General features: G+C 34.6%; 1 protein-coding gene across 6 annotated transcripts in view; it reads left to right on the top strand.

Moving 5' to 3' along the window:
* Positions 1-25198, top strand: part of CCDC91 (coiled-coil domain containing 91) — a 120304-nt gene that overhangs the window by 75198 nt on the left and 19908 nt on the right. For 3 of the 6 annotated variants that reach the window (XM_062615564.1, XM_062615565.1, XM_062615567.1), the window contains exons 9-11: positions 12195-12287; positions 12481-12549; positions 14176-14352. In XM_062615564.1, coding sequence (XP_062471548.1) covers positions 12195-12287; positions 12481-12549; positions 14176-14352 — 339 coding nt within the window. Of the gene's footprint in view, positions 1-12194; positions 12288-12480; positions 12550-14175; positions 14353-23650; positions 24085-25198 lie in introns of those variants that run through there. The other 3 variants (XM_062615569.1, XM_062615570.1, XM_062615566.1) reach the window with 3 other exon arrangements.

The following is a 25198-nucleotide window of genomic DNA, read 5'->3' as shown; positions in this document are numbered from 1 at the left end:
TATTCTTCGTCATAGGACAGGAGATAACACAATGCCCAGTTCACATCGTATGTATGTTTAATTCAATTTAACACCCTCTTTTGGATCCCAGAAAATATTTACATTTTGTTCACAAACTTCCAAGTAATTCCTTATTTATTTCAATCAAGGTTTATCGTCTTGATTTTAATGCAAAACTGGGATTTTGAAGCTTAATCAAGTAAAAAATTATGAGTGCTTATGGTAGCGCTACCAGGTTTAATAAAATAGGATTTATACTGGCAAATTTTGTTCACTCATAAATCTTTGTTGGAATAGATCTGAGAAAAGTGTAGTATGTTTTTACTTCTTTTGAATATATATCTATTAAATGCATGCTTTGGTGTTTAGCATCCATTCTCATTCAAATTATTTTGTTCTGTGCTAACAAGATTCCTGAAATGATTACTAAGGACTATATGCCAAGTCGATGAATATTCTTTGTTAAAGGATTGCACACCATGCATATTTACCTTTACCTGGAGAGTTATGAGTATCTACATAACTGTAAAGATTTTTTTTTGGCCTAGCAGTGCAAGTATGTTCTATACACAAACACAGCTACTTTTTGTTTTGTTTTGGGGGTATTTTTGTTGGTTTTTTGTTTTGTTTTTTGTTCCCTTCTAATACTCCTGCCTTACAAGCAGTATTTGATTTTCAAAATTTTAAGATCATGTTCTGCTGTTTTATTTTCAGTTCCACAAAATTAAGATTATCTCATGTTAAAAACTCCTTTCTCATGCTTTCCCCTAATCCAATTTTCTCCCTAAATTCCCATACACCTTTCTTCCAGAAGTGCCTCTTTGAGAAGGCATTAGGGCTGTTTTTCTCTGCTTGTCTTTAACCTACCAGAGTTTATTTAAGTTTCTGATTTTGAAGCTGTATTTTATCAAGATGTTGTGCCTGCGATGGAGATACATGTTGAGAGTCTGTCTAGAAAGTTACCGTAGTGCTGATACCGTCACTGTGCAAGACTGTATTTTCCAGGGTAGGGGAGGATGTGAAAGGCCTAGTTCTATGATTCTGTTTCTTTCCTGCTAGACAAATTTCTGCAATTCATCTTCGATTGCTACATGTGAGGTTTTGCAGCATACTTGACTAGCTTATAGGTAGCATCATCTTCTACTGGAGGGAACCATCAGCCCACCAACACAAATAGTCTTCTATTGTATATCTTATTTCAGGTCAGTCTGCTAGCTTTTCACTGTACTTTTCTACTAGATCTAACTCCTTAAATCTGTGCTAAAATTGCAGACATTTCTCCAAAATAAAATTCTGACCCATTTTCTATTCTGGCTCTTCTAACAGATGCCTTCCCCACCCGTCCTAAAGTAAGAAGGTTGTGGTCTATTTTCTAGTTTAGTTTCTTCTGCTCAAAGTTCACAGATGCACTATACTGAACTGTATCTCAGTGAACTTTTCCTCTGTATTAATCACTATCACTACCCATTGCTTTTGAAGCAAACACTTGAGAGATGAGCTGGTGTTATCAGATACTGTATATGCCTTGTATTTCTTCATCTAGCCTTTTCTTAGTCCATTGATGTCACTTTTCTTGAGTATCAGATCTCAAATGTCCCCTAGGTCTGAAGCTTATGGGTCTTCTTCCCCCTTTCCTGGAATGTGTTGAAAGGACTAGTTCCATCAAAGAAATGGATGATCACTGTAATGTATGCTTCCTGGGGAGCAATTTCTAAGGCTGCTTTTTCCGATTTTTTCTGCCTTTTTCCTTTTTTTTTTTTTTAATTTATTTCAAGAAAATACACTCTCATATCAACACTTCAGAAAGGAAACCAGGCATTCCCCTGGGATATTCAGGGGCACCAAGTTCATGGTTTCATCACTGAAATGTTGTAGCTAAGCAGCTGTCTGGGCTAGATGCCGCTAGGAGAGGCATGTGGCAATAATCTTCTGTTCCATACTTCAGTATATGGACTATAGAGTGTCTTTTAGCTTTCCCTGTTTTCCAGTGCTGGGGTAGAAATACTTTGTTCAAACATCAAAGTAGGTTTTTCTTCTGAACACAGAGAAGACCTAGAGATTGAGTAACTTTAATAAGCCTGAACCAGAAGAGGCAACATAAAAAGATGGACTAAGTAAGCATCTATTATTTGAAAGTATTTATTATGTAGGACTAGGGTATTCTAAGGAATTTTCTCATTAAGGTTGCTGGACCCATAAGCATGATAGTGTCAAAGGAATTACATGTTTTCACTGGAAGCCCTAGAAATGATGTACCATAATTTTTTCTTGCTATTCAATCAAAGTAGATAGTGTTAGAAATGTAAACAATATTGTGGTTGATTTTTATATTCTTTTTTAAATGGACAATGTGTATTAAGGTGAAATAAAATCTTAAATACTTGCAGCAAATCACTTCTTATTTATTAGAAATCATTTTCCTTCTATTTATGTATCTCTCACTTATCTTGATGGTCTCCTTCCTTACTGTCTTCTAAACAGTTTGAAACAGGCATTCTTGGATGGGAAGGGACTAAAGTGTATGTGAAGTGAGACTCAGATCACACATTTCAATCTCTAAATTGCGACTTGACAATATTCCTATTTTTCTCTATCATCCTGAGGAAAAAGTATGAGATACAAGTGGACATTCTGTGTAGTATTTTCATGCTTGGATGTAATTAGGGGGGCTATATTTTATATGGTATTTAATTATGTTGGTCTGCGTGTTTTCCATTTTGTTTAGTATAAGGAAGAATAAGGGAAGACAAGGAATAGAAGTATTTAATTCTGTAGTTCAGTTGCATGCATATTCCTTTTCTGAGCTGAACTTCTTTTCTTCTACTCAGTAAACACTTAAGGATGTGTCTTAAGAATGAGTGGCCTGCAGTTTTCCTTTGTATAGAGTACATTATGCTGAAATTGTTTCCATAGTTTAAGAAGCCAAAGGAGCTTCTGGTTTAATTGCTGAGACAAAACAGTACTGGAAGTGTCACATAAAAAGGAAAGAACTCAGTTAAATGCCTCGTCTGCGCTTTTGCGTGTTGATATTTTTCATGATGATTTTATGTGAAACGATGAAACAAATCTACAGATTTGTAGATGGAACATTTGAAATAAGTAGAGCAAGCCCCATGTCTTTAATTCTTTTTCCACTTTATCATGATGTTGGTTGTCATTTGTATGATAAATAACAGCTTGATATCTGTTGAATGATGCATGAAATCTTTTACCGTTTTTTGACACACACAGGGAAGTGCTGGTTTAGCTTCAGTTTTGAAACAATGCGCTGAAAGAACAGTCAGGCTAGAAGTTCCATTTGCTAGACCTCAGTTTTTTGGAAGTGTGCAAGGCTTCCAAGAACAGCTTGTGGACAAGCAGAAGACTGGTGTGACAACAGAAATGGGCTGCAGGAATGTGTTAAGATCCTTTACCTTCTCCAGTATTTGGATGATGCATTTTGATGTGTTTTGCATAGCCTTCTGTGAAGAGTACCTGTAAGTCTCCTGACAATTTCTAAAATGTCAAATGTGAAAAGTACTTGTCTTACATAGCAAGTGATTGTTTGTATGCCAAAGAAAACATTTATTCCGCTGTCAGGAAGTATAATTTTCTGTGATTTCAAATCTTGTCTTTGTATCTACTCATACTATGCAACATGTTTGTATACTAATGCTTTTTTTATGAACTTTGATTATTTATGATTCCCCCTTTTGTAAGGGGAATAGAGGTTTGATGTTCTTCCTGTTGTAATTGTGAAATCTATTTAATGCCTAATCTTGAAGGGAACATATGCAGACTAGACTCTAAGGGAATCTTGAGTATCTGCATTTTTAGGAGGCATTAGCCATATTTTCCAGTGAGACTAGTATGTACTTGAATAATCTGAAGACTTGCAGACTGAGAAAATGAAGACTGCAGTGGACATGATCTTTCTGGTTAATTGCAAGCATGATAGATTTTTCATTCTTGAGAGTATTTATCATGGCCCTTTGGGCAAGTCCTCTCACTCCTCAGAAGTCTTGCTGTTTGCTGCTGTGGGAGTAGTTTATTCATTCTCTCTAAAACAAAGTACTTGCTATCAGTCGTTCCCATTAGGTTTTTATCTAATTCACTTTGCAGCTAACCTCTCATCCTTATCTAGATGTGTCTTTTCAGTCTGGCAGTCTTCTGCCAAGAGTGAAGTTAAACTTTCTCAGAACTTCTTTATTCTGTTGAATATATAAAAGGGAAAAAAAAGTATTTATTAGAATCCTGTTTATTCCTAAATTTATAATATCTCCTTGATTTCTGCCTACATAGAGCGAATTAGAGTGAAAAGGTCAAGAATCAACTCTTCCTGTGCTGGAAGACTTTTAGTTGTTTCTTGTTGCTTGTTTCCTTAAATCCTGAAAACGTTTGATTTATCCTCACTTTGTGTTTTTGGTTTTGTACATGTGGACTTTGCATACAGTCTTCACCTCCCAAAGTAAAAGTTACATTGCTAAGATCCAAAAAGGCTTTGAAAAAAATGTAAATCCTTACCCCATAGTCTTCTACTTAATTTGAATCTGCCTACTATTGCAAGCTAGTTAGAGGATGATTTTGCAGTCCCTTTGCACTGTTAATTCAGTCAGGATGTTTTCAGAGTACCAAGCAGAAATCTTACTTGAAAATTTGCCTTCCTTTGTCAAGTTCTACTTGAAAGTAGCTCTTTAGTGTGATTTTTGCTTTCTGCCTTTTGCTTATATTACAAGTTTCCTTAAAAACATCATTGCTTGTTACAAATTTATATCAATACTTGTCAGTGCTGATCAACAAAATAATACAGTATGATTTTTCTCCTCAATTACTTTTCTGTTGAAGTTTTTTTGATATTTTCTTTTTTTTCTCAGATTTTTGCCAAAGTTCTTTATCTCTGTATCCTTAGGATCTTGATGTTTGTAGGTTTATTAACAGTCTCATTACTATGTATGCTTTCTGACTATTTTCATTATTAAATGTCTTTGTGTAACTTCTAACTTCTTTTATGAAAACAATGAAGCACATATGCAACAAAATGTTTTAAATTTAAATTCAGCTTCTGATGTGCCTTAAATTGTGCAGTTTACATACTGTCTGTATACTGCTGAGGGGAACCCTGAGTATGAGTATAAGCTTATTTATTAACCCTATTATATTTTTCCTTTATATTTTAATTGTTTTAACTTTTCTGGTTTAATAATGTTTTGCTGATTCCTAAGCTTTCTCTTAGAAAAGTTTTGCTTCTTTGTTAGCCACTTGGACCTCAAACTGGCAAAAAGATACAGTCCAACCATGCAGTAATAAGTTATAATTTGAGGAAGTGGAAATATGTAACAGATGTTGGAATTCTTCAGACAGATTTTTCCACCTTGCGCTGCCAAACACTCAGATGCCACAGATAGTGAGGACAGTGTAGGAAACCAGTTATGATTACCAGATCTTGTCATTTGACTTAGGCATAGTTTAGCAGTGGTGAAGAAAACGTGCTGTGTTAAATGCTGTTATGCTGTGAAATATAGCTAGCCTTTTACAGGAGCAGAAAACTATTAGTAGTGTTTTGATAAAGTTGCCTTTTTCCTCAGAATAATATTTTAGATGGGATGTAGAAAGGGGCATATTTTGATAACATTATAAAATCATAATGCTATAACTGTGTATTTTTGTTATGTCATCTCCTTGTCACATAGAGATAATGTTTCCCATGACCTGTGTTATTCCTTTCTGCTGTTAGATTCCTTCATGAGAAACAGAAATAAAAGTAGAACTCTGTGGGTTAAGAAAGTTTCTTGTTAAATAGGTGAACAAATTTGAATTGGTGAATTCTTACAAAGCCTCATCCAGTGGTTAATTATTCCTATTGATCAATGAAGTACTGAAACATTTGCTAAATGTTTCTGAAGATAATTTTCCCCAAATCTTGTGAGTCAGGGATTGTTCTATGTCCATATGTAATGAAAGTACAAAAAAAAACAAAAACCCAAGAGACATAAGGTCTTATTATTCCTGGTTGGGTTTTTTTTTTTTTTTTTTTTTTTTTTTGTTAAACTACAAAGTAGTTTTATTAGATTTTAAAATTCAGTAGACTTTTGTTACAAGAAAAACTGAAAACAGAGGATGAAGTAGACATACGTATGTCTGTCTTTCTGTTTTTCTGTTTTTCAGAATGATGCCATTAAAAGAAGGTTCCAGTGTCATTTCATTAGTGTGTGAAAACTTTTCCTCAGATGGAAGATCAGTCAAAGTGTGAAATATCATTATTTTGTTGCAGTGATGCAACAAATAATGCAGGCTTATTTTTTCTGTTAAGTATTTGGACATTCATATTAACTTTGTTCTGTGATGTTGTTTGCTTTTGTTTTTGAATGGTTATCTGACTGCTTTTCCATAAGCTGTGAATAGCAGATAGCAAAATTAATTTATCCATACTGAATTTGGTGCCCATTATAGCAAAAGAATTATATCCTCATTTGTGGATGAAATCCTGGGGTAGTTTCCCTTTAAATGAAATAATACAGGGCCCAGGAAGAAACTACATTTTAAAGAAGCATTTCACCCTATTTTCCATTTTTCTTTATATTTGCAGTTTAGAATTACTAGGAATATGTGAGGAATTGTAACTGTATTAAATTAGAATTGGTTATTAATAGCTTTAATGCAGTGTTTTAGCTGTAAAATAGTTCATATCCTGCATTATTTTATTCACTGCATGAATAATTATTATAATATATATTATGTAATCCTTCAAAGGATGATTACCTGAAAGAAAATGTCATGATTCCTCAGAAATAAATTTAATATATAAAAATAACAGAAAAGACTGGCTAGTTGCTATTGTGATTAAATCTGTTTACAATGTCTTCTGTGACTCACATTCCAGGAAAAAAAGAAAGATTTTTTTGATTTCTTTTTTACAGGAATCAAGAAAAACCACAGGACCTCTGTATTTATATTTGAATCTACATCAAACAATTTTCATTTGGAACCATTGCCTAGAGAACTTCTTTCAGGGAAGAAAACATTATAACCTATTTTTGAGTGCCTTTTGTTTTAAGTTGATTTTCAGAAGACTCTTCATGACCCTCTTTTGCTACTTTCCAGAGAGTAGGATAGAAAGACTAGTAGTTCTCTCTACTCTGGAGAGAACTTTTCTACAAATGTTCTTTTTCCACACTTTTCTAAAAATGTTTGGGTTTCCCTTTCCATAGAAAACTCTTGTGTCTCACCGGGCCATCAATTTTCTCTTCAGAATTCTTACACATCAGAATTCTGAACTCAACCCTATATTTTCTATCTAAAGAATAAGACGAAGCAAGGTTCAGGCAAAGTGATGCATGAAAGAGCTATACTATTTATTGTACCTAAGCCAAAGCTTTTCAGATCTTGCTGAGTATCTCTGCATAGTCTTCTACTGTCTGCTGTGCCTTAGAGATAGCATGCATAATGTGGATTTGCAGCCTAGCAAACTTATACTGCCTGAAAACTCCCTTGTTGAACTGAAGTGGAATTTTCACTAATGCTTATTTTGGCCTCATACTGATTCATCCACCATATTTCCAGTTCAGAATATCAATTTTTTTCTTTAATATCATCTGTAGGAATAACTCTTCATCAATTTCCATTTTTGCACTTTTAGTCCAGAGACTCAGTGTGCTATAGTTGTTTAATAACAGATGGATAAGTGGATTCAAAGCCCCAGCATGTTAAGAACTTTCTTACCTGTTTTCTGGTTCTTGGCTTGTTGCTAAGTAAAGGAAACCCTCACTCCAACTTTTCAACTTCTGTTTAAAAACTTCATAGACACTGTCTTTTAGTCTACATGGGTTAGATGTTTTTTTCCCAAATGTAAAATTCCATAAGTAGGTCTTCATCGTAACTTTCACAGGAAAGCTGAGATAGACTTCATTTTTCTTCATAGGACTGTTAGGTCTGATGAACTCATTAGCCTACTTACAGAAGGCTGATCTGTCCTTTAAAGCATGGGCAATATCATCTTGACAGGTATAATTACCAGACTTCCAGCTTTGATGCCCAGATAGGGCTAAGAAAAAGTGGCCTCTACAATGAATGGGAATCAGAATTTGGTGTATAGGTAGCTCAAAGTGGTGCCTTCAGTCTCAGTGTTCTTCCTTTAATCCTTCAATGCTGTCTAAAGAGGGAGAAACACATTCGCAATTCTTATCTGTGGAAACTGGAAATACTGGAAGAGACTCATTCAACTCATGCTTTCTATATCTTTTTTTCCTGTTGAGAAGGGGATGGGTTATGAGCTATGTTTGCCTAGCTGTAGGATTTATCTCAGCACATATAATCTTTTAATTCAGCAATTGTCTGTATTGTTAATAGACTTTTACTATAGTTGAAAAAAAATCTACAAGTCAAGTAAATGAACCTAAATAATCCTGTTATTTCCTGTTGGGTAAAAACTCAAGAGCTCTTGAAAGCTCTCAAATGTATCGGTGCTAAAGTGAGGCTATCACCTTTTATATGCTTTTAAACTTAACTGCCTTTATTGACTTAATCTGAAAGACCAACTGAAGAAGTACTGACTGTATGTAAAGTTCATCGTGGCTGTTTAGTGCTAGAGTCCAAAGTCATTCCATCTGGAAAATTTATGTTACCTAATGCTTCTATGTAATAGCTTTTACTTCGAAGGTATATGGATTATTTTTAAGTCTGAAGTGCAAAACTAGTTGCCCTAATTTAAAGACTAGTTCCAGAGGATTTACAATAGCTTGCTGTGCAGAGACACTTAAACTAACAGCTTGGAATTCTAGTCATACAATCCTTAATCATTTCCTTTGCATTATTGCTTTTTTTCAAAGTCTGTTTCCTTGCCTGCTGTCAGAAAAGGGAATGCAGAGAAACCCTTACTATCCATAACATCCCACAACTGGAATTTCTGCTCAAGTGTTATGCATAATGTAGCTCTCTGATTGTGCCTTTGAAAGGTTTGTGTTTCTGTAAAAAGGAATTCAGATGACAAGGTGGTGCATTCTGTTCTATAAAATGAATGCATAATACCACTGAGCTCACTTTACGTGACTTTAAGAAGCACAGCTTTCAAGGAGATTCCATGGCTCTTTACCATGTGGCACAATACATTGGAGAAACTGAAAGTTTGCGATAAATAATTCAATTGCTTATTAATGACATACAGAATGGCAGTTTGGGGGGTTGGGTTTTTTTTTTTGTTTTGGTGGGGTTTTTTTGTGTGTGTGTCTATGCTAACTGCAATCTGGGCTTTCTGGAAACACAACCTGTTTTGGGAAGAAGCATTTCATATAATCTGCTTTGTCTTTTTCCAGTTACTTATTTCTAAATTATGTAATTTAGCAGCTTAAGGTACATTCTCTCTCTGAAAAAGAAAACTTGGTCAAATACAAATTCTGAAGCTGAATAAACAGTTCTTAAACTGTAGTCCTAAGACTAGTACAAGACAACTTGTTTTAGTGGGTTGTATGAATAGTTGTTGCAACATTTGTGATGATACATGAACTTTTGGAAATCCAGATATGAGGGTAACCATTTATGGAAGGATTATTCCACATGAATAAACATTTACCTTATAATAGGAAAGGACATGCCAAGCTATTCACAAGAGGCTTACAATCTTGAAATGATAAATGTTATGTTTCCATGAGAAATGGGGATGCTATATAATGTAAAAGAAGGTGCACTGGAGTATGCCAGAAGTCATTAGCTTTCATTTTGAAAGCATTCTAAATGTGCTCACAAATAGTTACCTCTAATATCTTGGCAAATAGGAACTAGTGTTTTTTTATACCCAGATACAATTCTTTATACAGTTCTTACTAAATTTCTGCGGATTCCATAAAGCTCAAAATGTAATTTCATATAGATTTTTCTAATCGACCAAGGTAATGGGAGATTCTAAACTTAATCAAAGTAATCATCCTTCAAATAGCAAAGGAGACTTCATTTTTTATGGTAATTACAAATATATTGTGTTTTGAATATTTTCCTTTCTGCTTCCAGAAGCAGCAAACCTATTTATCTTATACTACTGTCTGTATTTCCATTTGTTAAGTATGTGTGAAACTGATGTCCAAGTGCGGTTAAACTCCTTATTACAGTAACAACCAACTGGAGTAACATTTGCTTGTTTTGTACAAGGAGTTGATCTATGGATTTAGTTGTGCACTCTTTTTTGCATTGAAGGAGGTACAAAACCACTATGTAGTATGGTTAGGGTCATGCAGAAGGCTATAGTCATGAAATTATTTCATCTGCAGGGAAACTAGACGTTAGTTGTTCTCACTGATCATGTATACGTGTTCTGTGTTGGATTAATGCACATGTCTGCATTATTTCAGGACTTCCAGGATAGCCTTGAATGTCATCTTATACATATATGTAAAAGAAAATTTCTTAAGCTGTCCTGAATTTTAAAAGCTGAAAATTTTAGTCCCATGGAGACTTGTAAAATATATCTGGTAGCTGGCCCGTGGTGGCAACTTGAAACATGCATACACAGTCTTCACATATAACCTAGAAATCTGATGGTCAGAGTCAAATTGGAATTAACTGCCTGCAAGTTTTACACTAGAAGTTCCAATCTTACTCAACAACTTAACTGCCATTCTGTTGTAGGTGGTTAAAGATAGAGGTGATTTCGTTTAAAAAGCTCTCCTTAGAAAGTCCCTTGATGTTTCTTGACTAAAGCAGATAAAGTTTCAGTCTTTTAACTGACATTAGTAGACTGCAGATTTGTGACATATGTCTGATAAAATATTTGCATATGTTTGTCTTCTATTGTGTCATTCACTTAAATTAAAGTGAAATAGCAGATTTGTAGTCTGTGCAGTCAGCCAAGTGAGGAGTCATAGAGATAATTTAACAAAATCCATTTGTTGTTTTATCTTTGAGTTACTGGGGAAAAATAATTTCTCAAAGTGCCCTGATAGTTAAAGCTAACATCTGAAAACACTGAGTCCACAAGAAAAGTTAGTTACACATCATTAAGTATAACCATGATGTGAATTTCAACACTCCTTCCACAGGTGTTTTCCATTAGAATATGTCTGCTCCATTCAGACCTATTTTAAGTAAATTCACTAGGAAATGCCTCTTTACGTGTTTATCCTGGAAGGGCAGATAGGTGTTTTATTTTATAAAGCAGTCTAAAAGTTTTCTATTCTTCAAATGAAAAAATATTTTTCAGAACATACTATTGCAGTTTGGTAATGTATTTCTAGCTGCCATTAGAGACACTTATAATTAAAACATAATAAAATTCATGAAGCAGAAATGACCGTTTCTTAGAAATGCTGGTGAAAGGGGTATTTGCCTACATAAGTGTTTGTGTAAAAATTTTATGTTTATTATATACACTTTTATTAATATAAAACTCTACTGTTAAACTTTCCTTTTGGTGATCTTGTGAAATATTGTTATGTATTGATTATATACTTTAAGCTTAGAGTATATAATCTCTTAAATAACATGTAAAAAATGTACTGACTTGCTAGCAATTATTTCATGACAAATACCCAATATCAGTAATTTCCAGTAATAATTTTTTTAGTTTTGGGAAACAGTTTAGCGCTTACAGACAAAACCCACATCTTTCAAATGCTTTAATTGAAATCTTTAATCTGAAAACAGATACATGGGATGTAACTAAGAACAGCAACAGATTATATGTCTATGTATAGATTACATGGCCACTTCAGTGTTTGTTTTCTCCCTGAAAAAATTATTTGGATTACAAGAAAATTAGAAAAAAACAGCATTCGGTTTTGCTCCCTTTTCTTCACTTTCAAAATTCGTAGTAGCACAAAGAGTTGGAAAAAAATACATTTTGATTTTGCCCTCTATATGTATAACTGAGGGGTAGTAGAGGAGTGATTTAAATTCTGCAGCTTTTAAAATGAAATATTTGAACTGTGTTGTTGCTTAAACCATCTTTGTAAGTTTTCTAAGTGTTGCTTTTATATAACGTTGGTTTTTTTCAACTTCTTTCCTAATACTCTTCACACTGAGAAGAGATATTAGATAATCAGGGAGGTAAACATTTCTTATTGCAATATTTTTTTACAACATTAAATCAATTAAAGGGGTGCTATATATGCCATTTGCTTATATTTTAAGTCATTTTGTAAATAGTGAACAAAGTGTCTCAGATGAGGGTTTTTTTGTCTGTTTTGCTAGCTGGCCATGGTTACAATAATATGAACGTTTTCTCCCAATAGCATCAGCGACTTCTTGACATTTTGGAAGCAGAGAAGGAAGTATTATCAGAAAAGATAGAAGAGGCTTTGATGCAGCAGTCACAAAAACACAAGGTATTGTGTTTCTTTTTTTTATTTACCTAAAAAAAAAAAGGGGGTCTGATCAGCACCAGGGGGTTCATTGGCTATGATCCTGTCACAATTACTGACGAGAAGAAGAAGCTTTCTCAAGCACTTTAAGTGTTTAAAATGACTTTTTGCTGCTCCTCTATTGTGTATTGCAGTTTAATTTTTCATAACATTTCAGGAAGTACTTGACAAATGTTTGGATGAAGAAAGACAAAGAAGTAAGGAGGCTCTGGCAGCTGCTGCAAAGGTATCTTTTGTTAAGTAATAGACGTGCAATGTGGATTCCATGTGTGTCATAAATGCCAAGTTCAGCAACTCATTCATTTTCATAACTAAATTTGTCGAACTCTATGTTCTCATCTGTTTGAAAGAAGCTAGTTCTGTAAATCATGAACATATCTGCTGTATCCTGTGCCTCAGTACAGGCAGTCTGTGTAACTTCTATCTAAGATAGCCTCTGAATTAGTTTATAACAAGAAGTCACAATATTGCAGATTTTTGTTACCTGTCTGTTTTTTTGGTCTCCCAGTTAACATCAGTGCATCTTGATTTGAAGAGCTAGGTAGCAGGGTCAACTGGTGATCTTAATAAGACAGTTAGCATCGTGTCCTATTTAACTTTTGTTAAATATGGTAATTTTCAATGAGGACAGAACTATCTTGTAAATGATTTACAAATTTGAACATTTAACAGATTTTAAATTTAAGTTAATGTTTGACTAAAAGTGTTCACTTTTTAAAATATGGTTTCTTCTGCCTATATTATGATTGAATGCACTGGGGTTTGGACAGTAATTTTGTAAATGTTAAGCTACCTTTCATTTCTAATACTGATGTAGAATCCAGTACAAAAGTTCAGTTCCATGTAGTGATCTGGGAAATCGAGGGATGTATGTTGCTTATCACAGTTGGTTAGGCTATATTATCATTTCCTGTACATCTTCATATGTAGTATATGCACATTAGCTCACCACCTGTCTGAGTGACATTCAGTAACACAAGAAACGTCTGTTATATGGTTGATTTCTACAGGAAAATGTGTGTATAATAAAATATCATCATTTAATAGGGCATTTTTTAACCTATGTTTTTATTATATTTTATAAATGTCTAAATAAAAGATCACATTCCAGTGAATTGCAAGAAACAGCTTTATTTACAAGTGTAGTGCAAGAGGAACCCAGTATTTTTTTTTGGCATTCATAACTTTGCTTGACCAGGTCCATAATCACCCCCAAAGGGCATTGAAATGACCTGTAATTTTACTAAAATTGGGGGGGGGTATCAGCAGTTGTTTGTTTATTTTGTACTTCAGCCATTATTTATATGTAGACGTTATGTAATGAAATGGAGGGACACCTTCCACTAGACCAGGTTGCTCAAAAAAGTGCTTCTTGTAGAGCTTTGGGAGGGAAGATGCATTTGTTTTATGTATGTATTGGTTACTTTGCCACAGAAAGCACTCTGACTGTTTTTGGACTTTAGGTGCTTGTAGATAAGAGTGGGAATATCTTGTATATGGTAATATCAGGCAGTGCTGGGGAGCCCATTATGTACCTGCTCTTACAGGGTTTCTGCTGCATGTTTTTGTGTTAGCATTAACCAAACCAGTTATGATATATTGTATTTTCAGTAGGTGGGAATTTAAGATTCTTACTTGTAACTTTGTTTTTCTTTCTGTAACTACAGTCATTGTCCACTGGTAATACCTGCCTGGTAGTACCTCAAGGTAAATTTAAGCTCATACTTCAGGTGTGAAAATATTGATCTACCATCTTTTGTCAGAGAGATGTCATTAGAATAAGTAATATAAATGAGTTAGGCACCCATGCTGGGTACTTTGGTCATTTATTTGTGCTTGATTTATTTCAAAGGCTGAAAAAGAAGTAGTGCAGGCAGCTATTCTGAAAGCAGTAGAGGAGGAGAGGAGAAGTATGGAGAAGATTCATGCAGAAGAAAGAAAAATGTGGGAAGCAGAACGTGACAAAGATAAAGAGAAGATTGCCCAGGCTGTTCGGGAAGCCATGCAAGAGCAAAAAAAGCGAAATCAAGTTAGTATATTTTACCCTTCCATGGATCTGCTTTGTGTATTTTATTTTTTATTTTGAATGTCATCCTAATGTTGTATTACGTTTTCTTGTGACATCTTTCATTTGTCACTGCACCTAGTTGATATTTGCAGTGCATAGCTACCTTGCTGATTTATCTTCATCTACACTATGTGTATGGAGAGAAGTTGGCACACACAGAATAAAATTCCTGCAAACTTTTCAGGTACATATATTAAAATGAGATGAATTGTGTGCCATAACTGCATGGTTTTGTCCTCTGATTTCTAAAGGAGCCCAAAATGACCAGCTCAGATAGTGGCATTTATGTTGTAGACTGTTAAGGTGACTTTTTTTTTTTGTACTGATGAAAGAGAAAAGATGTTACGTTTATTTCTTCTCCTGGAATTCCATTATCTCTCTTAATAAAAATGTGCTTTTAGAATAGGTACAAAATAGAGTTAGAGAAATTGGAAACCTGAACCAGTAATGAACCAGAAATGTTTTTAGAGTTACTTTGTAGAGAGGTGCTTCTGTAAGGATAATTGTGCATCACTTAACATAATTTGGGAGGGACATTCCCAGAATTGCTTTTAACAACTGTAGGAATTACAATTTAATTACATTATAATAGCCGTTACATTACCTTCCAGAAGTTGAATTATGTACTTTCTGATGCTGGACATATCTGGGGGCACACCCTGTAAATTCACTGATTTCTTGGTGGCATTCTTGAATGTTATGATCTGAAAAGTTTTAAACAAGATACATTTCATTTTGCTGTTGGAATTTGATATTACTGTATTTTTTTAATGTCCAGAGCAACAACAACAACAACAAAAAAGACCTTTAGAATTTTAAAATAGCATATCACAGAAGTTTAAAAATCAACTTTTTGGTAACAGACCCCATTTCCCTTGCCAGTGCTAAATGGAATTACACAAAAAGTTGGGTTTTGATGCTAGGCTATTCTTATACTGTCTTCTTATTTTTTTCTAGTATAAATAGAATGATATTACTTTGTATATGGGTTGTTTACTTCTTCTGACTGTAAAGATATCAAGTGATGTCAGTTTTCAAGACTGCAATTTCACTATACTGATAAGCCTTCAGGCATTCAAACTCATCTTTGCAACAAAAAGCAGGTGACTTCAAGGCTAAAGTCAAGCTGAGAACAATTGCTTGGGATTTAGTTAGGTACAAATTATTTAGACTAGCCAGAACAAGAACTGGTAGTGGTAGCATAGAATAGAAGGGAAAGCAATAAAGTAGTTGTTTGTTACAGTAAATACAGCAATTTCACAGTTCATGGAACATGATGAGAGTTTTGATGAATCCTGAAGATTTTTGGTGAAGGAGTCCTGTAGCTGGATGCAATTATTACATTTATGGATCTGAGGAGCATGTAAAATGTCCTGGGGTAGGAGAGTGGTGGATTAAGTTGATGTAATGACTCAGGGTGGAATATACTGACAGAGTTTATGTTCTTGATACTGCCTTTGAAGTTGTCACAAGACAGTATGGTATTAGAAGTTTAATACTGATGGATGTATTTTTTCAGAGAAGGTGTTAAATATGCTGAGATGTCAGTGCTTTTCTGAGGAAGAAATTCAGATGTTTCAAAAGGACAGGCTTTTTCAGCTCAAGGTGCTTGTTGAAAATGTTGGGGTATCTAGTGGTGTATTTGTGATGGTGAGTAGCACTGAGTTATTGGAGACTGCTGTGATTAGTTCTGTAAATATCTTGCTCTTGATGTTGTCATGTAACATTAGTTAATTACATTTTTTTTTAATGCTGACTAGAGCACTGACAACTTTGACAGTTATAGGAATACTTTATCTTATTCAGTTATAATATATGTCCTTCAGAGCTAATGTGCCAACTGATAGCTTATATATGGTGTCAGATGTGACTTTGATTTAGCAGTTAAAGATATTTTGGACTACAGGCAGTTTGTGTGTGGATATTAGTTTTTCAGGGTAGAGCCTTCCACTCAGAGATGTTTCTTATTTATATTTTTTTTACTATAAGATTTCTCTTTCGAGAGCCATAACTGCACTATTGACTTTCTTGCAGTGGTTGCTTAGACAACATGATCTATCAAGTCAGCTCTGTAATGGCCAAAAGTAAAACATACATTCTAACATTTTAGACAATGAAATGTAAAATTGTGGCCATATAGCACTTGCCTCATTTAATGCTTTAGCTGTGCTGTGTATTTCTTTATGCTTCCTGCTTCAAAATTGTCACTCTATTATTATGCTTAGTCCCATGAAATGAGAGTATAGTTGAATCTAAGTAAGCATTCAAAAGAATCTTCTGGTATAAGACATATTAAAAAAGCTTTAAGAGCAGTGCTGTTATTTTCAAGAAAGAGAACTAACTTGCTGACTAACATGATTTTCTAACATAATACCTGACTTGTTTTTAACAAAACCTCTCTTCACTTACTTTATCTTCATCAACTTCTCACCAGAGGAAATAATCTGTGTGTGAGAAAGAAAAGATGTTTTTGCATTTACTTCTCTTTTTCTTTTTTATCACATTAGTAATTGTCATAAACACTGGATTAAGATTTAATCTTAATTTTAAGAGATTTGCGTTGCTGATTTGAATTAAAACAAATTCAGCATAGTATTAGTGAGGAGTTTTCCTTCACTAATAATGAAGTCTGCAAAACTGAAAGATCAGGAAGGGACAGTGTAGTCTTATGCAAATAGGTGAGACAGAATGGCTTCTGGTCATGGCACCCATAAGTACCTATAGGAATAATTAATGGAAAAAATTTGAAGACATTAAAAATTTCATAGTTTTTCTTTGTTACAAACCCGCTTTAGAATCTGTGCAGTTTAAATATATTTTGGTCTGTGTCAGAGTTGGATAAGAACAAAAGAAAAGAAATTGAGACCACAAATTTGACAGCCAAACAGGTCCTCAAGAGAATTGTGAATCTAGTAGTAGGGTACCATGTTGCAGAGCAGCCAGGAAGGAGAGCAGTGTTCAATGCAAATCTGGATGGTTTATGCCGAGTGTTTCAACTTGTTAGATATTCATGCTTGACAAAACTTTCTCCTAAAAAATTGTTTGTCCTTAGTCAGATAGGTGTTGAGTCTGCAGTTACTTCCATATAAGGTTTATTTTATTAATTTAACATTGCCAGAGAAAAATCTGGGGACTTGAAGGCAGTTTAATAAATAATTCATGATTAATATAAAATAATAAACTTATAATGAAAGTAGCAACTAAGACATACAAAGTTAACATTTCAGCTTGATGGAAAAACTTTGACATATCTCTTTTTTTTTTTTTTTAAGAAATGAAAGGATTAAAGTAACATGAATGTTGCATTTGTTTTCATTAAAGCTTTGACTGTTCTAGTGACCTGGGGTCATTACTTAGAGGCGTTATTTAATTAAATTGAAGGTATTATTCTTTGAAGCCTTATAAGTCTGAAAGGATAAATGAGATATAATATATCATCAAGGAAATAATGGTAAGAGTTTTTCTGGAGCACTGTGTGAAGAGTCTGTAAGGTATTAGAAGTCCAGAAGACTTTTCTTTAGATTGACACTAGCAGAATCTTTGGGTGTTATACACATTATCAAGGTGCTTAGTGCTTTTATAAAAAAAAGAAATAATAATATTATTATTGTTGTTGTTGTTCAGAGGTTTCTTAGTTTTGGAAAGGGTGGGCTTGCATTTTAATTCAAGGAAGATAAGTTCTTGAAATGAGCAGTCTTTTGATTAAAGTTTATGTTCATTTGTACAGTAACTTCATGACCCTTTTACAACACATTGCAAAGTCATTATAGATGAGGACCTCATATATTCAGCAGGCTAGATGTAGCGTGGCGCATCTTAGAATTTTCTTTTCTATTTTTGATGCATTTTATAGCGTTTTTTACAATGACAACTTCCCTGCAAGGACAGTTTATTATGTGTGGTAGTTGTCAGTTTTGAGAGGAATGCTTGCGTAAATCCTTCCACTGGGATGATTTTTCTACAACACTTACTTTAATAAATAAGTGGTTACCCTCTAGATAAGGAGAAACTGCAACAAGTATTTTGGTTGAAGCAGAAGCTTTTTCCTTAGGATTTAAAATCGCACTGAAACTGCTGGGGTACACCTAAGCTTCAGTGAAAAAAAAAACAATATGGACCATGCTCCATATTATCATGTTCTTTCTGCTTACTTTCACTTCTCGTGGAAAAAAAAAAAAAAAGAAAATCCAAAAATTGTTTGGGGATATAGGATGATTAGATCCATACAATTTTGCATAAAATAGGATGATATACTGTATTTATAATTAGTGGGCAACGTAGAGTAGCTATAGCAGTAGTTGCCATAACCATACTGCTGTTATACACAGAGCTCCCTGCGTGGTAGTTGTTACCATTTTAGAAAGCTAAATACTCAATTACGTAAATAAGGTAAAACTAGGGAGTGGTGGAGAGAAGTAGCAAAGAATGTTTATGCACCACAATTTCTGTTTTAGAGAAAATTCATTCAAAGTAAAATGAAAGCTGGTAGCTGCAGGGTGAGCCCTGCAAATTTAGATCCATGTCATAGCTTGAAATTAATCACTCTCCTAAAGTGCTTGAAGCAAAGAATCACCTTTGTCATTTCCTGAAGGCTTAAATTTAAAATACTGTGCACAATCAACTGTAGTTTACCCTAGTTCCCAAGGAAAAAAGAGCCTGAGTTCATCATTGCCATAATCCACAGAGCAGATACCTTAGACTGAAGTGTTCTGAATGTTGAAAATAATTAGGGAAATCAAATACCTTTAGTTTATTAAAAGAACTAGCATAACCTCTGCTTCCTCTTGAACATGAGCAAAAGCACTAAGGCAATATGATCTTACCAAAGGGAAAGTATTTCAGGAAAACTGAGGCTGCCGTGTTTCATTCAGCCCAGCCACAACTGAGGTATACTGAGATACACAACAAAAATATTTTTGCAAGAAAATTGCAAGTGAATGCCTCTTTCCTGATTTTGAAATGGGTGAATGAATTTCATGTTGTGAATCTACTCATCTATTTTCTTTATTTGTCATACACGGTAATTTTCAGGGTTGTCCTTGCAGAACTTTTTTTCTTTGATCCCCTGTAATCTCTTTCTACCCTGTAGTAAGTCTTTCATACTTACACTTTCTCCTGAACCGCTTATGTGTAAACATGCAATTAACTGTTCTTCCCATGATGATGATATAAAACTCTGCTGCTTCTATCGCTTTAAGTGTTGATGTACATGGCATTATGATATTCCCTACATTGCTATTTTGAAATCATCATAACTGTTTGTAAGATAGAGCAGTTTTCCAATGATCTGTCCCTCCTGTAACTTGCAGAACTTAGATCTTGTTTCTGTGTGTGATGCAACAGATGATCTGGTAATTTTGGCAAGGCAGAAGACAGTTTGGGAAACCCTATGCTGTGTAGAGGCAAGATACCACTGGGTAGCTGCTTGGCAGTAGTTTCCTATGGTACTCTATGATATTATGCTTCCTTAGCAGGATCAGGAACTCTTGCCTTTTGCGGTTTAGACAGTTGATTTATGCTTTCTGTACAAGATTGCCTCCTGGCTTCTGATGAAGCCAAATGCCCTGGGTTCAGCAGTAGCAGTCATTTTTCTCCTTCTTAGTAGCTGGTGCAGTGCTGTGGCTTTGACTTTCAGCCTGGGAACAGTGCTGATAACACCGATGTTTTCAGTTGCTGCTCAGTAATGTTTAATCTGACCAAGGACTTTCTGAGTCTCATGCTCTGCCAGGGAGGAGGGGAAGCTGAGAGGAAGCACAGACAGGACACCTGACCCAGACTAGCCAAAGATGTATTCCATACCACAGCACGTCATGCCCACTATATAAACTGGGGGCAGTTGCCCGGAAGGGCTAGATCACTGCTCGGGTCGGGCTGGGTATCGGTTGGCGGGTGGTGACCGGTTGTATTCTCTTCCCTTGTTATTTCCCTTATCATTATTATTATTGGTGGTAGCAGCAGTGGTTTGTATTATACCTTTGTTACTGGACTGTTCTTAACCCGTGGGAGTTACATTATTTTGATTCTCCTCCATATCCCTCCAGGAGCAGTAGGAGGAAGAGGAGAGGGGGAGGAGTGAGAAGGCAGCTGCGTGATTCTGAGTTACCAGGTCTGCTTAAACCATGACACCAAACTCACTTCATTCTCTGTGCCTAGTTTGAGTGCTATTTCCATTTGTCCTTCCACAGTATTGCTGTAATGATCACTTTCCATCCCTTTACTTTGGGCTTTCCACAAATCCTTCTTTGTTAAATAGGCTATAAACTGCTTTTTGTCTCTGTGTCAGAGTTTGGTTTTGTCTCTTTCTTCTCATTATTTACTCTATTTACAGTATTTGTTACTTGGAGATCAACTTTTACCTAAAAAAAAATCATGATAGTGGCATTTCTTTCCCTCTTTTATGATGCTCTTGTATATGGGAGGATTTCCATGTGACATATAATATTAATGTAATTTCTTTAAATATATCCTCAAATCTCTTCTTATCTCTGATTTACAGAGCATTGCCAGTTAAGGGAATACAAAACAGTACCAGTTTATCAGTCTTTCTTTGCCCATTTGTTATTTGTTTCATCATATACATAGGTTTTAGAGTCCTGTGGGAGAGGTAGAGTTTTAAATACTCCATTTATTCTGTGCTTTTGAAGTACCCAGCAAAATGGCATATTTGGTATTGCAATTACAGGAGCAACTTTGTTAGATTTTGTAGGATTTTGATCCAGAGGGAGTGTGTTAATCTTTGGAAGAAAAAAAGATGTTTTCACCAAAAAGCTTGGACTACTGTAACATTGCTGTTCATGTTCAGTATCTTGTTGATTTATACAAGAAGTTAATGTATTTCTGTCTCAATATCATGATCCATTCCCAAACAGGCTGTTGATGATACAGTATCATGTAATGTGCTGGAGAACTTGTCCTTCAAAGGACATCTTCTCCAATTTCTTTTGTGTTTACCATATTGTGAGAGCGTTTGCTTACATTTCTCTCAAGAGGATACCCAACCATTATTTTCAGTCTCACTTTATTCTTTTTCCACCTTTTTGCAGAAACATTAGTGTATTCAGTGTTTCTGGAGACCATGGTGATTTTATAAGGACACAGAAAATCATTTTTCATTAAAAGGAAATGTTGTGTAATCTCGAGTGTGTGAGGAAGCACACAACTTAGCAGGACTGAGTGGAAAGAGATCCCTGCCACAAGATCACTTTGTTTTTAATGGGCTTGCAAAGTCTGGAAAGGGAGTGCTCCACTGCATGCAGACTTTAACCGTGTCTGACTTCAGAAGTAGTTTGTAGTAATTTAAACCACAGACGTTATAATTTGAGGGTTACTATTTTCTGAAAAACCACTAACATTGCAGCCTGTGGTTGCACTTCCTAGATAAAATTTAGTATTGCCACCTGATCCTTGTGTGGAAACAGAAGAATTTTCCTATAAAATCGCAAACCATCGTACGGCTTCCTTGGTATTTTTTGTTGTTTTTTTCTTTTATACTGACTAGAGTTCTCTGATATATCCCGTACACTGTTTTTCTTTTGGTTTTCCTGCAGATATATATATATTGTGATTACATGGTTATGATTCCTAACATGTGGTTGAATATGATTTGTCAACTGAGTAATTGAATAACTTTGTTTTTCGTTAGGTATTCTAATCTTCTAACTGATGTCCAGCACATGTGTATAAAGCCCCGTAATTTTGTGACTGCAATGTAGTACTCCATCCTCTAATCAGATAGTTGAAAAGTAAAATAAAATTTAAAAAAAGTTACACCTCGAGTGCATTTTGTGGAGTGCTCTTCCTCAGCTTCTTATAGCAAAATGGGCTTTCCCATTTTCTTGAATCTTAAAATAGCACTAAGAGCCTCAAATATGCTGTACCCTTTTTACTAAAGATGAAATAATGCCAATTTTTACCTCTGCAACTAAAATCTAAGTTAGGATAAAATCAAAAGGTACATATAGTAGATGATCTAAAGGTCCTTTCCAACCCTAACCATTCTATTATTCTATGATATAGAAGGAAAGAGCAAAGAAAGAGATGAAAGATTGAAGTAAGTGCATATGCTGATAGCATGTACATGCAGCTAAGCCTTTGTTAAACACTAATCATAGGTAATATCAGTTTTAAATAAACTTTGTATCAGTTGATAATTTGCTGCAATGACTGACAGAAACAGTGTGAAGACAGACAATGACTTTGAGAGAGAGAATAACTTTTAGAGGAGAGCACTTTGTGAAAGCCAGCCATCCAGCCAGTATTCAATCCACCAAAAAGTACCCCCATCCAAGCCATTAGCAGCCAGTTTCTCCAGGAGAATACTTTGTGAAACGGTGTCAAAGGCTTTTCTAAAGTAAAGCTCTGTTTGCTATGTTCACTTAAAATTAAACTTAGTATGTGGTATGGCAGTTGTTCTTACTCAAATTTTGAGTCATCCACTGTGTAATTAAAAGATCTATATAAAACTAAAGAAAGCACAGGGATTAAAGAAATTGGAGTAGCTGTTCCACATACTAGATATTCCCAGAACCTTTGGGAGTAGGTATTTGCTTTTTGAAATATTAGTATTTTGGAATATCCACTGATTCAGGATTATTCATATTTTTCTGAACTGCTGACTTCCGGGAATATATAGAAAAGCTAACATTTATGCGCTAGAGTTGAGGCACTGAAAAGCAATGAGGGACTTGGCTTGAATTCTTAAATCTTCCGTTTTTGGAAGATCTAGGGAAGCTAAGAGGATCCTTGGATCTCCTTATTATGAAACTCTTACTTCATAAATACTATGAGTATGACAAAGAGGGAAGGGGGAGAAAGTAAAAAGTTAAGGTAACAACTTTAATAGTGTAGAAGTAACCAGTAATTTTTTGTTCCTTCTGGGGAACTATATGATCTTAAGGTCCTTTCCAACCCTAACTATTTTATGATTCTATGTTAGAAAATAACTTATTTTTTAGGTTAACTTGTTGCTCTTGAAATAACAAACAGTAAAAACTAGTATGATTATATGCTTTGCTTCAACAGGATGTTATACAACTTTGCTTTCACTGTTATCCGTAACTATATTCTTCAGAGAATTAATACTAGTCTAAATTTTGGGAACGTGCCACTGTAAATGGAAAAGAATTCTTTCCAATTTTCTGTTTTCTGGTTTAATACTGGTGTAATGAAACAGTCTTCCATAAAAGTATTACTAGAGTTTTCTGGTTTGTTTTGTTTTTTCTTAATAGACTTGTAGATTTTAGTTGTATTTTTTGTTTAGACTTCTACTCATGTAGTGTTTCAAGTAGCACGATATCAAGGGAAGTTAACATACTTTAATTGATTGTAAGTATTTTCTTGATGATATATTTTCTACATACTAAGATATAGCACCTTATTAATTCTATAATTTGCTTTAAGGGTTTAATGGGGTAGATAATGGTCTTTTTTCCATTCTAAGACAGTATTTTGGTACCTTTTGACAAATTAAACTGCCATGAGAATATAATTATGAAAACAGTGTATTTCTATAATATATATCTTTCTTCTACTTTTTCTATTAGTGTTCTGTTAGTTCTGTAATGAAAGAGACCTTTGTCTCAGGATTTTTTTATATTTTTTTTGTAAACTGAATTAAAATCAAAAAGAATGATCATCACTTTTCACAACTATGGTTTTCATATTTGCTGTATTCCAGAATAGAGGGGACTACATTGTTGCACGTTTGTAATTTGGGATTTTAGACTTTTCTGTGTTAAATATGGCAGAAGTATAGTTTTGCAGAAAATATTCAGTTTAGGCTGAAGAGGAGTAAATAGCTAAAGGTAAGAAATAACACTTCCCGCTGAAACACTTCCACTGAAGAGTCATTAAAAGGAAATGTGGTTTGGTGCAATTCATTTGGTATGCTAACAACATATGGTAAAATGCCACTCTGTATGTACAGACGAATTATGTAATTTCAGAAATATCTTCTACTTCCAAAGCCTTAGAATTCCACCTTTCTTCAGAATGAATCCACTCAATACCATTGAGTTCCTGAAAAAATACTTTCTGCGAAGAAGACAGAATTTTAAGGCATCAAGAATGCATACCTCAGCATTTTGACATTCTGTATTTAAAGAAGGTGTCACTATACCTTGACAAATGTTTCTTAAATCAGTAAAGAAAGCAATAAAATATTGTCATTCTATCTCACAAACACTTGTAAAGTTATATATTTCTCCTTTAATTTCTGCTTTAAATTGAGTACTTTAAGTAGTGCAGCAAAGTAATTGATTTCTTCGAAGGGGGACAGTGCATGTATAAGGTAGACTCAGTCATTTTGACAGGACCCTAAAAGCCTGTGAACAATTAAATTTGAAAGAAAAGTTAAGCTATCCTTGATTATTTATTTTTTTTACTGACATGGTGAAAAATGATGTTAAGTTTTACTTTCTGTGTACAAACCGCGTTGCTTAGAAGGCATTATTCTTGTTTAATATTTAGTTAATAATGGATGATGGGTCATATCTGATAGTGCAGCATATAGCAAAAGGAAGAGTTTGAACTTGGTTTAGATCTTTGGTCCTTGGCCAGAAGAGATTGGAGGGTGGGAACAAAGGAAGGGGTTAAAAAAAGGGGGGGTTAAAAACAAAGAATAGGCCAACCTGCCACACTTTCACAAATCTAAATTACAGATTTGTGTCATAAAATGTCTGTCTTTCTTACTCTGCAGTGAGGAAAACCTGTAGATAATGTTTTGTGTTGCCTACTAGTAACAGAGTATTAATGTCTAATCAGCAAACAGTAATAGGGAAATGGTTCATGTATATTTACTTTTAATTTT

Source organism: Pezoporus occidentalis, unplaced genomic scaffold (assembly GCF_034315485.1).
Source record: "Pezoporus occidentalis ecotype Australia unplaced genomic scaffold, CSIRO_AGI_Poc_V1 ctg182, whole genome shotgun sequence".
In the NCBI taxonomy this organism is placed as follows: domain Eukaryota; kingdom Metazoa; phylum Chordata; class Aves; order Psittaciformes; family Psittacidae; genus Pezoporus; species Pezoporus occidentalis.
This window is presented reverse-complemented; position numbering and strand designations above follow the sequence as displayed.